Here is a 15194-nt window from a genome sequence, read left to right on the forward strand (position 1 = left end):
CTCTTCCTCCCACTTCCTATCTCTTTCTCTGCCTCCCCCACCCTCACACCAGCTGTCGTGAGTTAAGTAGTTTTCCTCCACCCTAACTTCCACCATGACATTCTGCATCACCTTAGGCCCAAAGCAATAGAGTCAACCAACAGTGGACTGAAGCCATGAGCCCAGATAAATATCTCCTCCTCTAAGTTGCTCTTATCAGATATTTTGGTCATAGCAAAAAAAAAAAAAAAAAAAAAAAAAAAAAACCTGACTAACACAGGGTTCAAATGGTCAAATGGTACATGATATTTCAGATATTTTCGGATTTATATGGTTATTCTCTAATGGGATGAGACCAGATGTTAATTTTCAGTTTAATTCAATTCAACAAATCTTGATCAAGCCCTTACCTGACCAGGCACTATTGATTGTTGATACAGAAATGTTTGTAAACAGGGCAGAGGTTTGCAGTTCTGCAATAGCACGGAACTCTAGACTAGCCACATTTTCACCCTTAATCTGAGCTTTTATCCCTAAGGTTCTGAGCCAAGCATAAGAGACCAGGTGTACCAACCTGCAGATAGTGTCTATTAAACCCCCAGGTGGACTGACCTCCACTAGTCTTTTATTCAGAGTCTTTTGACATCTTGGCAATTGCCCTATACACTGGGTACCATTGTGATCCCTGTTTTGCAAATGAGTAAACTGAGACCCAGGGAAGCTAAACAGTTTACCAAACTCACACAGGTCAGATTCAAACCAAGGCAGACTGACATCAGACCTTGCAATGTCGTCCTTCATATCTCACTGCTTTTCTTGAGTTATTGGAAAACAAGCTAAGGAGTAGTTGAGACAACAAACAGTAATGCACTCAAGGGGCTGTTCAAGTCTTTGATGGGCCTTTAAACTGCTTGGGAAGTTGGCTAGAAATGTGTGAAACTCTATTACCTTTTGAATTCTTACTAAAATTACAAACCCCTGATGGAACTGTGATAAATCCTTGCCAATAATGCTGATTCCTTTCAGATCTCCTTCCATAATCGCCCTCCCCATCTTTATGAAAGGTCAGAGTGGCTGTAGCTGTTTCCTTCAGAGGCAGATCAAGTTCATCTCCCAGGCTTCTGATGAGATGTTCTCAAAGTTATCCAATGGTCCCAAAGTTAACTGGCTGCATATGGGCAAAGATCCAGGCCTTCTGTCTGTACAGATGAGCAGGTGGATACAGATAAAGACCCTTAGGTCTTTCTCAGAGGAGAAAGGGCTAAACCAAATGTAAAGCATTCATAAAATGAAATACTGTGCAGTTTATTGGAGGACAATGGAAACCTGTACTTGCAGGTGTGTGTGGGTGTCTGTGCTGTGCTCTGATGAGAACATGATGGCAATGTCATCAACATGAATATGCCGTGCTCTCACCAACTGAGGCTCAGGGTGAGGGTTTGCTCAGGGTTCTGTATGTTTCCTCAGGTGATAGAGTCCACTTATTTTTTTATTTGATACTTTCTATATCACTTAATGCTAAAAAAAATACTCAATTTTGTTATTTTTCTTTGGCAGGAAGGAAGGGGTTCATGGTATCAAAATAAGAACTTACAACATACCGAAACCAAGGATATGAAAATAACATATTGTACAAGGGATGTTCCCACAGACCACATGGTCAGTGGGTTAGGTTGAGAAATCTGTGACCTCTGTGTATTCTTCCTCTTAAGGAGAATAGACTGTGTCATCTTGCCAACTAGACCTATACTTGACTGACTCTCAATAGAATGTATTTTTCTACTTAATGTGCATTCATATTTTGCTATATTGCCTGTCTTTCTGCCATGTCTTAGGTACAAATGGGTTTCTGTGGAAACATATCTCTGAAAGGTAAATAAATGGAAAAGTGTTTTGTTTTAAGTCAGGAATATGTCTAATGGTGATGGTATGTCAGAATATCTTGGGACATTTCAAATTACATTCAAGACAGAGCCAGAAGGAGAGTCTCCCACCCCAACACATACACTGCCTAGAGAGGCTGCGCTTCTGTCCAATACTGGTGCCATATCCAACAGGTGACTGGAATGGGGAAAAGGTGTATACCCACCATCCATTGCTACAGAGGAGTCCCAGTGGGGTGATGTACCTTGTCTCCTCTCATCCTCAGCCACCTGCATATTGCATGCATTTGTATCTGTAATATACCTGGGGATCGAGGCCCCTCTTGTGAAAAGAGGTGGAATGGATCCCAACATTGGAATTCAGACACATGCGGGCATGTCTGATGGATGCATTTGTGATGAAAAAAAATTATGAAAGCAAATTATGGGGCTGGATATGTAGCTCAGTGTCACAACACTTGCCTAGCACACACAAGGGTTTGGTCTTCAGCCCTGGAGGGAAAAAAGGAAAGCAAATTATGAGAAGAGAATCTGGGGGCCCTTCAATACACTACAGCCCAAGAGAAGCAAAAGAATAGCAGAGTAAGGCTGAGTGGTTAAAAAAGCCTGAGGGTTAGGTGTGAATGAGTGGCAGTAGCTGCTCCCTAAGCCCACCATGACCTTGCCACCCTAGGGACTGAAAGATGGTGCAAATGCCAAAAGCAGGCCCAGTAAACTCAGTACCTTGTAACAGAGGAGTTAGTCACAAAGACAACATTACCACAGAGGAGCAAATGAAAAATAAGCACAGGGGCTGGAGTTGTGGCTTAGCGGCAAAGCACTCGCCTGGCACGTGTGGGGTCCTGGGTTCGATCCTCAGCACCACATTCAATAAATAAGGGTATTGTGTCCAACTACAACTAAAAATAAATATTTAAAAAATAAAATAAAATAATCACAGGCCACCCAGGCAGGATTGGGTGGGCAACCATGGAGCTTGAACATGTGGCACGGGGACCACCCAAGCAATGTGTGGGGACAACAGGACTGAGACAAAGAGTATTCAAGCATAACCTCAAGAATGGCACTCAAGAGCAGAGCTGGCCTGAGATATCAGAAGGGACTCTTTCTGGGACTAAGAGAGAAAGGAGAAACTGAGTCCTGCAAGTTCACACATGGTACCGCGGAAGTGGCTCCGGGACTGGATATTAAAGTAATGTACCTCCAGGGAAGGCAGAGAATTCTGCTACTTCCCTAGGGTCTCATTTTATTTAATCCTTTAGAACTCTTTTTTTTTTTTGTTCCAGGTAACCAGATCAAAACATAAATGTCTTTTGATTAAATTATCTGGATCATTTTTTTTTTAGCTCTCTTTGTTCTATGTATGTGGACACACTATCATAGATCCAGAGAGACAAAAGAAAAGCGTTTCTCTTCATCTTGTGCTTCCTATGCAATTGTAACCTGGGTTGACAACAATAATCAATTTTCTGGCAAGCAGTTTTTCAGCCTAGGTGAGATAAATAAAGAAGATAAATACAGAAGGTGCACAATTTCTAGAAGATGTTTCTTGCTTGTAGAATACAGCACAGCAATTTATCAAATGGTAAAGGCTTTACATTCCAATCTGTGCTTGTTAAGCTATTGTTTTGGATTTGAATTGTACAGTCACTACATTGTGCTTCAAACAGACACATCCCAGATCATAGTTCATCCTCCTGGAATATGTTACTGTATGTCCTGGGCTGGCTAAGAGCCATCCTGTCTGTGTTTATGTGAAGCCAGACCACATTAAGATAGCTTGCTTACATAGTTATGAAAAACTAGAACCTACTTATTGCACACATCAGCCTGTGAACCCAGTGTAATTTTGTCTTTAGAAATTCTATCTATGGGGCTAGGGTTGCAGCTCAGTGGTAGAGCACTTGCCTAGCATGTGTGAGGCACTGGGTTCCATTCTCAGCACTGCATATAAACAAATACATTAAATAAAGGTCCATCAACAACTAAAAAAAAAAGAAGAAGAAGAAGAAATTCTACCTATAGTCTTACCTCTTTCAAAGTAAATAAACAATTTTCTTCTGGTGGTCTACACTACAGTTCCCTATACAAGGAAAAACCCCATCTCCTGTACTCTATTTGCTCTCACCCCCTGGTTGAGAGCAAAAGCAACAGTGACACTAGCTGCAAAGTACTGAGCAAGACACCAGATTCATTTCCTTCCTCATCACTCAAGATTGAACCCAGTGGGCATCCAACATGAGTCAAAGCAATCAGTGAATTGTGCTGGAAATGTGGACCTCGGTCTAAAAGAGTCAAGTTGGTTTCTGTGGGAGCTTGAAATCAGAATATAAACAATGGGAGGCCTTGGCACTGAAAGAGAAGAAAGGAGCAGAGAGGAGCAAAGGGGAGAACCCAGATAAGGAGGGTAAAGTCCCTCATGTCCCTCCTGTTCCTGAGGCCCAATTACATTCTTGACATGGATTCCTCAGGACACCATCATAACCTTATAATGAAATCCATTTTTGGCTTAAACTAGTTGAGGTGACTTAAACAAAGATATTTCTAATCAGCACAGGTGTTGGTAGCCAACATAAAATAAGATAGCAATAATGGGCAAAGGTTAGAGAGTGAATGTTTTCAAAAGAGGAAACTGAGATTAGGCTGCCTTTGTACCAGGCAGCCTGGCCCCAGAGAGCAGAGTACTAACCTCCCCCACTTTTTGCTTCTCAAAATGGACACAGTGAAAAAAACCTGGTCTGGTGACAAATAGATTTGAGTCAGTTTCCTCCCTGTACCACTTGCCTGGGGCTAATTGATGATCCTTGGTTTCTTAATCTGTGAATGGAGATAGTCATAACTATAAAATAGAGCTGTGGCAAGAGTCAATGGCTAGATATTCTATAAAAGTTATTTTTAATCTCTAAGTTTTCATGAATAATTAACTGTTATGAGTAGAGCTGATAAAATATTGTAAAGGGTAGTGATAAACAGAATCCTTTTATATTTTTCCTACTAAATAGTTGTCCTTGGTATCCACAGGGGATTGTTCCAGGGAGTGCCCATGAATACTAAAATACACAGATGTCCAAGTGCCTTGCATAAAATGACACAGAATTTGCATATAACTTACATACATCTTCATGCATATTTTAAAACATTTCTAGGTTACTTATAATACCTAACTGGATGTAAATATTTATCCTACTGTATTGTTTAGGGATAAATTATTAGAAAAAAAAGGTATGTGTTCAATATAGATTAAATTTTTCCTTTCCTGAATATTTTTGGTATCCAGTTGATTGAATTCTTGGATAAGAGGATACTAAGAACTGTATAGTGCTGAGATAGATGCTATTTATTATATTAAGGGAAGAATTCTTCTGTTTCTGGGTTTATTACAAGAATTTTTTTCCTCCAGAAATTGGTGGTGGATATTATCAAGTAACTTTTCATCTTCTAACAAAAAAGAAAAAAAGCCATGTGATTTTTGTCTTCTGACCTTGTGATTAATTTTAATAATAGGGCTGGGGATGTGGCTCAAGTGGTAGCGTGCTCGCCTGGCATGCATGCGGCCCGGGGTTCGACCCTCAGCACCACATACAAACAAAGATGTTGTGTCTGCCAAAAACTAAAAAAAAATAAATAAATATTTAAAAACTTCTCTCTCTCTCTCTAAAAAAAATTAATAATAGAATTCCTAATATTAAATATCCCTTGTTTCCTAAAATTAAACATCTTTAATCATTTTGCATTGTTCTGGGAATGAATTGGTAGGTTCAATTCTATTGTGTTTTATTTAGAATTTTTGTATGTAAGAGTGCAATGTCTTTAGTTTCCTTTCTTGTTGTTATCTTTTTCAGATTATGAGTTACAGTTATAGTAGCTCATAGTGATGAAGAAGTTTTTCACCCTTTCCTGATTTCTGAAACTATTTAAATAACAGAAGGGTTTTTCCATCCCTTAAGCGTTTAGAAGAATGTGTATGTGTGTATACATATATATCCAGTCTTTTTAACATGTATATATATTTTTTTAATACATATCTACATATATATAAAAGACTGGCCATATATATACATATAAGACTGGATATATATATTTTTTCCCCACATCAATTTTGGATACAATTATTTTTCCTCAAAGTTTACTGGTTTACACTATTGTTATTGGTCTATTTATTTCTTTTTTAATAATCTTGAGTAATTTTTATTTTGCTAGAAAATTTCCTAGGCATAGTGGTGCACACCTGTAATCCCAGCTATTCTGGAACCTGAGGCAGAAGAATCACAAGTGTAAGGCCAGCCTGGGCAACTTAGCAAAACCATGTCTTAAAAATAAAAAGGGCTGGAGATGTAGCTCAGCAATACAGCATTTGTCTAGGATGTGCAAAGCCCTAGGTTCAGTCCTTGGTTCAAAAAAGAAAGAGAAGAAGGAAGAAAATAATTCATTGAGATATTCAATTTTTAACATTAAATTAAAATGGTTATCTCTTAATGTTTTTGTGGATTCCATATCTGTATATACTTCCTACCTGCCATGATTGCTATTTCTCTTTCCTGGGCCACTGGGGGCTACCTCAAAGTGAGAGGGTACTTGGCCAGGCTGTGTTGATGTTTGTTCTGATCCTGATTTGGATCAGTCATCTCCTCCTTAATGACCATGCCCCACCATCATGTTAGAAGCCCCATTTTCAATGCTTTAGAAACTGAGAAAGGTAGGTTAGCCATTATTGGCCTAAAAGTGAATGGTGTTTTTATACATAAAACTGTGTTTGCCATGTTGAACACAACTCAGTTATTGGGTGTCAGAAAAGAGAAGTGAGGGGTGAAACTCTGGTACACATTCTAAGTCTTTTTTTTTTCCTGTGAGCCTCATGTGGTTGCACAGTGTCCCCACAGTACCTTCAATGAGACTCTGTTTGGCTCTAATCTCTTCAGAGTCAATAATTTTGACATGTTATTTCATACAAAAAGAATAACTACTTCAGACATGCCAATTTGAAATGTTGTTGTTTATAATTATGCTTTTTCTATGGAATCAGAATATCTATTCATTTTAACTTTTTTACAACCTTTTGAGTCTAAAAATAGTCCCTCAAAGGCAGTGAAGATGAGTTAGTTAGAAATTCCAGCTGGGAAGATCTGAGAAATGGCACCAATAGGTCCACCATTAAATGAATACCTAGTTAGGTAGAAAAACAGAGAGCCCCTGGGTTATGCAAGTAGGTGCAGAGATGGGCATGACCTATATGGTAGGGAAGCACAGAGTATAGACCAAGCAGAAGGGAACCTGGTTTGGAAACAAGGCAAGAATGGGATCAAGCTCCAGGAAGCCTCAGCATTTTGCTAAACAGGCCACCAGATAGCTAATTGCCCCCCAAAAAGGATTTAAATCAGTAAGGCTCCTCACATCTGAAGGTGGCCAGGTCTGCATGAACAGTTCATCCCAGCAGACACTTTGTTCTTTCTTTGTGTGTGGCTGGCAATGCTAATTAGTGATGCTCCCTGGTGAATCTCATTGTGATTCCATGGAACTCTTCCCCACTGTCTGCCAGCATGACTGCCACTTGTGATTCATACCCAAGTCCTGCACCTTTCAGCATGGAGCTTCAGGTGATACTATAGAAAGCTTGAATAGGTAAGGACACACTGTCCAGAAAGCTTTCTGTCCTTGGGTTCTGTCTCCCTTGGGTTCCAGTGTGGGCACTTTTTCTCTGATTTCTCCTTTCCCCTTCCTGGGTGCTTTCCCCTTCCTGAGTCCTCATACTCCCAGATCTTTGAAGAGATTCTGGAGAAAATCTGAGAAGTAAGGGAGAGGAGGTTTCCTTTAGTATACATCAAGCACACAAGAATGTTTATGGTAAAGAAGAAGAATGGGTGCCTCCCTTATAACATCAACATCCAAATTCCTTAAGCAGCTTAATTTAAATATCATACAGAGACACGTTTTAAAAATACAAATAAACATATGTAACAGTGAAAATTCTCACTGACCCTTCCATTTCTCCACCTTCTCTGTGTTCCAGGTTCAGGTTTAGTGGTCGTATCCTAGGCCTGGCTTTGATCCATCAGTACCTTCTGGATGCTTTCTTCACAAGGCCATTCTATAAGGCACTCCTGAGGCTGTAAGTGTATTTATAGACTAGGGTTACACCCAGCCCTGTCTGCAGGACACAGTCTTTCTGTGCAGCAGCACCAGTCTTTCTGGTGCCTCTGGCCTTTTTGTCCCTGCTTTGCCCCAACCATTCCTGTTAGGTTTCTGGCAGTTTTCTGTTTTGGAGATTTACATATCACACATACCTTTTAATGCAACAAAAATGAGTTTGGAGATTTTACCTAAGCATAAGGGAAGACTCTGTTAGTCAAATATTATATCACAGATATGAATCAGCTTGTCTAAGAAATTTAATATTACAAACATTGCATTAAACTATTAAATAGAATTGATTTGTTTATAGCTTGGTTATTTTGAAATGAGAATCCACCAGTCAATAATTACTTCATGTTTATTAGTGTAAATATTTTATTAATTCCTTTTTTAAATTGTTGAGTGAACCAAAATCATTAAATAGGCTGGTTCAAAAGTATCAAATGTTAGACTGGGTTGGAGATGTTTCATCCAGAAGTGGCATAACCAGAGTTTGGAATAAGGTCTGTGCCCCCATTTGTTCAGTAATTCTGTCTGCCTTGCTCCCTTTGGATTCACTCAGGCCCTGTGATTTGAGTGACCTGGAATATTTGGATGAGGAGTTCCACCAGAGCTTGCAGTGGATGAAGGACAACAACATCACAGATATCCTCGACCTCACTTTCACTGTTAACGAAGAGGTTTTTGGACAGGTTTGTGGGATATGAGCTTGGAAAATGGATTTTTGTGTTTTATTATGGAAAATGCACATCACATAAAATTTATCATCTTTTTCAAAATTTTTTTAGTTGTAGATGGACACAATATCTTTATTTTATTTATTTATTTTGATGTGGTGCTAAGGATCAAACCCAGTGCCTCTACCACTGAGCTACAACCCCAGCCCTAAAATTTATTATCTTAACGATTTTTAAGTGTACACTTGAATAATCTTAAGTAAATTGTTAGGCATCTAATCAATCTCCAGAATTTTTTTCAACTTGCAAAACTGAAACACTACCCATTAAACTCTTCATTTCCCCCTTTCCCCAGCTCCTATAACTACTATTCAATTTTTGTTTCTATAAATTTGACCACTCCCGATACTTCAAGTAAGTGGAAACACAACACCACTCTTTTGTGACTTTTCATTTAGCATAATATCCTCAATATTCGTCCATGTGGTAATGTGTCAAAATTTTCTTCTTTTTAAAGGCTAAATAATATTTCATTTAAGTATGTGCCAACTTTGTTATCCATTCATCTGTTGATGATCACCTGAGTTTCTTCCATCCACCTCCTGGCAATTAAAAATAATGTATGTTTGAATTCCTGCTTTCAGTTCATTTGGATGAATACATACACCCAGAAATGAGATGATTACTAGATAGTATGGTAATGGGATTTTGTTTTTAAACTGCAGAAAAAGGAATTCTTTCGAATTATAATTCTTTGGTGACTACTTCCTTTAATAAATCTGCCCATGTCCTCTTCCTTCCTTTTCTTGTTATGACATGAATCTATTTAAGGCAGTTTTTGAAAATCCAATGTGATAATGAGTCAGAAAGCATTTGTGTAAAGTATATCATACACATGTAAGATCTTGTTGTTATCTGTGCAACTACAAAAATAATTCTTTCATTTCCATCCAGATAGTCCTCCAAAATATGTCTATCATAATACTATTTAACAAGAAAAAGCTCCCCATGTGTTTTCTACTAGTATTTTTTTATATAACATTAAATCTTTTGATCAAATGGATTACAATTTTATCAGAAGATAACCATAGCTTAGTAAGATTTAAGAATCAAGTTTTGAGAACATCGTTTTCGAGAGACCCCAAAAGCCCATTATATGGTAATTTATAATAGGATTGTTGTAAAATTTTAGTTAGAATACTTGATAAGTACCGTATGTGAATGTGGACAGTGTGCTGGTCAAGGAATGAGGATTACCCGCTCACTAATACAGATCACCCAGCACCCCATATCTCAGTCAAGGATTTTGGATAGGTCCTGGAAAATGTCAAAATTCTTTTATATTTCTTTTGTATAAACATACCTCTGACGAATGTTCCCACACATAATTGAGAAAAAACTACAACAAAAGTACATTTAAATATGTTTGAGAACAACAACAAGTGCTGGCGAGGATGTGGGGAAAAGGGTACACTTGTACATTGCTGGTGGGACTGCAAATTGGTGCAGCCAATTTGGAAAGCAGTATGGAGATTTCTTGGAAAGCTGGGAAGGGAGCCACCATTTGACCCAGCTATTCCCCTTCTTGGTCTATTCCCTAAAGACCTAAAAAGAGCATGCTACAGGGACACTGCTACATCGATGTTCATAGCAGCACAATTCACAATAGCTAGACTGTGGAACCAACCTAGATGCCCTTCAATGGATGAATGGATAAAAAAAATGTGGCATTTATACACAATGGAGTATTACTCTGCTTTAAAAAATGACAAAATCATAGAATTTACAGGGAAATGGATGGCATTAGAGCAGATTATGCTAAGTGAAGCTAGCCAATCCCTAAAAAACAAATGCCAAATGTCTTCTTTGATATAAGGAGAGTAACTAAGAACAGAGTAGGGTCGAAGAGCATGAGAAGAAGATTAACATTAAACAGGGATGAGAGGTGGGAGGGAAAGGGAGAGAGAAGGGAAAATGCATGGAAATGGAAGGAGACCCTCAGAGTTATACAAAAGTACATACAAGAGGAAGTGAGGGGAAGGGGAAAAATAATATAAGGGGGACAAACGAATGTCAGTAGAGGGAGCAGAGAGAGAAGAGGGGAGGGGAGGGGAGGGGAGGGGAGGGGGGATAGTAGAGGATAGGAAAGGCAGCAGAATACAACAGACACTAGTATGGCAATATGTAAATCAATGGATGTGTAACTGATGTGATTCTGCAATCTGTATATGGGGTAAAAATGGGAGCTCATAACCCACTTGAATCAAATTGTGAAATATGACATATCAAGAACTATGTAATGTTTTGAACAGCCAACAATAAAAAATTTAAAAAAAATTAAAAAAAAAATGTTTGAGAATATGCTACTCATTGAAGTGTCCTGCCACCAAATTAATTGTTCTATAGTACATTAAGAGGTAAAATATGCTGTTCCCCTTTACATGATTACTTTTAACCCATCCTTCACACATTCCCTATGGTAGAGGACAAATTAGTAAAATATACATAATTATTTACAAATTGTATTAAGACAACTGGATAACCATCTTAAAATTTTTCGAGTTAGATCCCTAACCTATCTCTTAACATTGAAATAAATTCCAATTAAATCAGAAACCTGAAAGAAGAAACAAGAGAGAATTTTTCTTTTTAATATTGCAGCAAGGAATACTGCTACAGATATAGCAGAAACTCTCAAAGTCATAAAAATTGTCCTGGTCAAATAAAATTATTTTTATAATTCTGCATGGCAAAATGCACCATAAATAAGGTGAAAGTGGCACATTAGTTAAAATACATGACCCAAAAGCTATTTCCTTCAATATTAGAAGAGAGCCCATACATAAAAAAGAAATGGTCAGCCAACAATTCAGTAGAAAAGTATCTGTACATGTGTAATACAATTTTTAAACCACTAGTTAAGTACAGTGACACATGATTTGTCTCGTAGCATTGAGCTGTGAGGTGAACTCTTAGGTGAATTTATGACTAAAGATCGCCTCCCAGGCTGGAGTCTAGCTCAGTGGGTGAGTGCTTGTCTCACATGCATGAGGCACTGGGTTTGATCCTCAGCACCACATAAAATAAATATATATATATAGTGTGTGTGTGTCCAGCTACAACTAAAAAAAATTTTAAAAAATAAAGATCGCCTCCTTCAAACGCCAACATGTTTTGATAATAATGTCTGATATGTTGCCTACCCTCTTACCCTTGAAAAGACAGTACACAGATCCTAGCTGCTGGATGCCTCATCGTACTAAGTGGCAGTGCCATTTTCTGTGCTTCTGTGTGTTACAGTTTCTCTTCTCAAGGTCAGGCTATCATTCTTCAGCCACCATTAGTCCCAGCTGTAAAAACTCTCTTCCCAATTCATTCTACTCCACTGTCACATGGACAAAACAAAACAAGCCTCTTGCCTTCTGCTATTTGTTTCTTGTCAATGTGAAGGGAAAATAAGGCAGCTGTTACTTTGCTCTAATTGGGATTTGGGAGCACTAAGGATCTGACTCTAATGTTAAGACATTCAGCTCCATCTTGAAGGACAACCTGGGGCGTTTTCCTTTTGCTTCCATTATGCCTCATGAGTTAGAGAAACATCTTTCTTTTTATGATACAAACATTATAGCTCTTCTGAGGTGCGTAAGCATCTGCTTTGAACAATCAAAGCCTTCTGCATGACTTCCACAAAAGGAAAAAGAACTGAAGAGGCACTAATGCTGAAATGTACAGAGGACTTTATATTCCGTGATCCTTCTAAAATCACAATGTCTCCCTGGGAGATCAGCTGAATTGACAAGCTTCTGATCTTCCTGTTTCCTACAAGGTAACAGAAAGGGAGTTGAAATCTGGAGGAGCCAACACCCAGGTGACGGAGAAGAACAAGAAGGAGTACATCGAGAGGATGGTCAAGTGGCGGGTAGAGCGTGGTGTGGTGCAGCAGACTGAGGCACTGGTGCGGGGCTTCTACGAGGTGAGGCCCCAGTCACAAACAAACAGGAATTAAAATGCGAAGTGAGAGAATCGGGGGATGTGGTCCACGCTTGCTAAATTGGAATGTTGTTATAATCACTTTGTGCCACAGAATCCGTGCTGAGGGGTAAATAGCAGTGACAGTTGCTAGACTTCCTGTGCTCGAAAAAAAATGATCTTACATTTTTCCAGCTTACAAATAACAAGCTATGAAGGTTTGCTTAAGTCTTGAAAGGTTTTCTTTGCCTGCCTGAGTGAAAAGAGCATCCACCACTTTTCCAACCACCACTAGTTTGGTTAAAGGAGGCACCATCACAGACTTTCGGTTGAGCCTGGCACACTGGGCATGAGATGTAAAGCCAGAGCAGGGGGCTCTAACAAACAGGTCCTTCCAGATCTTTATAAAAGGGAGGAAGGAAGTGGGGACTGTATCAAAATACAGGAATGAGTCATAATTTTATGTGAAAGGATAAGTATGTTTTAAGTGAAATGGTAATGATTTAAGTGATTTGGATTTTTTGCCTTTAAAATGCAATGCTACTTGGAAATTTAACTGTGGCTCCAGAAAGTTGAGTCAGTTTTGTTGTGACATCACTCTCATAGAGTGTCTGAAATGGTAAGAACTATGGGATCTCTTTTTTTTTTCCTGTCCCTAGTCCATGAAGGATTGTGTTCTAAATATTTAACTCAATGATTGTCTTAGTCCTTCCAAACTACTATAACAAAACACCATATACTGGATAGCTTATAAGCTACAGAAATCTATTTCTTGCAGTTTGGGAGGCTGCAAAGTCCAAGATCAAGGCACTAGAAACTTCAGCATCCTACAAGGGCTCACTTCCTTATTCACAGATGGCATCTTCTCACAAGGGCACTAACCCCATTCCTGAGGGCTCCACCCCATAACCTAATCACCTCCCAAAGCCCCCTATTCCTAATACCTTCAATTTGAAGGAGAAGATTCCAAATGATGAATGGAGAGGTAGGGCACCAGCATTCAGACCAAAGCGATGATTTTTAACTTAAAAAATGATTACATGTTGTTGCAGTCATGATCAGTTTCCCGCTTTAGCCCCTGGCAATAATAATCATGAGTTTGACCTTTCTATGGGTTTGGGCCTGTGTGCTGAAGTTAGTCTGTATTTCAGGTTGTAGACTCGAGGCTCGTCTCAGTGTTTGATGCTAGGGAGCTGGAGCTGGTGATAGCTGGCACCGCAGAGATCGACCTGAACGACTGGCGGAATAACACTGAGTATCGGGGAGGTGAGCTAGCAGCAATTGTGACAATACTGTCACAAATAAAATTCATCACTTCTTAAAAATTTTTGTTGGGCTAACATAAAACTGACCATTTTTAAATGAACAATTCAGCCAGGCACAGTGGCACACACCCGTAATCCCAGAGGCTCGGGAGGCTGAGTCAGGAGGATCGCAAGTTCAAAGCCAGCCTCAGCAACTTAATGAAGCCCTAGCAAATTAATTAGACCCTGTCTCAAAATAAAAAATAAAAAGGGCTGGGGATGTAGCTCAGTAGTTAAGTTCCCCCGAGTTTAATCCCTGGTACAAAATAAATAAATAAAATGAACAATTTGGTGTCATTTTGTACATTCACAAAGTTGTGCAACATGATCTATAGCTAGTTTTAAAATATTTTCATCACCCCAAAAAGAGACCCTATACCCACTAAGCAGTTTTCCACCCCCAAATCTCTCCTCTCCCCCACCCCTAGCAACCATCATTCTGCATTTCTGTTTCTATGGACTTACCTATTCTGGATGTGTCTTATAGATAGAATCATACAAAACACAGTCTTTTGTGTCTAGCTTCTTTGACTAGCATACTGTTTTGAGATTCATCATGTCATGGCATGTCTCAGTACCTCATACTGAGACATGCTCAGTATGGCTGAGTTAATATGTATGTAATTCTTCATTCTTGTTTTTGTTTGTGGTACTGGGGATGGAACCTAGGACCTTGCACTTGTCAGGCAAGCCATCTACCACTGAGCTACAGCCCCAGCCAATTCATCACTTTTTGAAGACTACAAACTTGGCCTGATCTCAGTACAGAGCAGGTGGTCGTCCAGCTTCCAACATGAACCTTCTTCCTTCAGGCGACCGCAATCCCTGGGCTAACCCCATATAAACGCTTATAGAGAACCCTCTATCCATGGGCAGCTCCCAAGTGTTTGCAAGCTCTCACTTCCTGTGGAATTGGATCCCTCTTCACCCCATTCCTGCTTTGCTTCAGTACAGTTTTGTGGTTTCTCTGAATCTAATTTCTAACCCCTCCTAACTATTCATCTTACACACTGCCAAGTTAGCCTTCCTGAAACATTGTTTACACCAGGCCACTTCCCTACCCACAAAACAAATTCCTTATCACCAAAGTTTTTCAAAGATGTTTTTTTTAAGCCTCAAAGCCCTCCCCTTATGTAATATATTCAAAGAAACCCCAATCAATATAACAGAGAGAAACCTAAGGGCATCAGTTCAGCCTCTGTTTCCCCACATACACTTGACAATGAAAGCCATCTGGGACCTAGTATGAAAAC

At 39.2% G+C, this 15194-nt stretch overlaps 1 protein-coding gene across 7 annotated transcripts in view; it reads left to right on the forward strand.

The window, feature by feature from the left end:
* The window catches only part of Hecw1 (HECT, C2 and WW domain containing E3 ubiquitin protein ligase 1), a 417595-nt gene that overhangs the window by 389504 nt on the left and 12897 nt on the right, over nucleotides 1-15194 (forward strand). For all 7 annotated transcript variants that reach the window (XM_058576839.1, XM_058576837.1, XM_058576840.1 and 4 more), the window contains 4 exons: nucleotides 7870-7968; nucleotides 8554-8683; nucleotides 12495-12641; nucleotides 13789-13903. In XM_058576839.1, coding sequence (XP_058432822.1) covers nucleotides 7870-7968; nucleotides 8554-8683; nucleotides 12495-12641; nucleotides 13789-13903 — 491 coding nt within the window. The remainder of the gene's footprint in view (nucleotides 1-7869; nucleotides 7969-8553; nucleotides 8684-12494; nucleotides 12642-13788; nucleotides 13904-15194) is intronic.

The sequence above is a fragment of the Marmota monax genome, unplaced genomic scaffold (genome assembly GCF_021218885.2).
Source record: "Marmota monax isolate L192 unplaced genomic scaffold, Marmota_monax_Labrador192_F-V1.1 WCK01_AAM20220418_F8-fsc00109, whole genome shotgun sequence".
In the NCBI taxonomy this organism is placed as follows: domain Eukaryota; kingdom Metazoa; phylum Chordata; class Mammalia; order Rodentia; family Sciuridae; genus Marmota; species Marmota monax.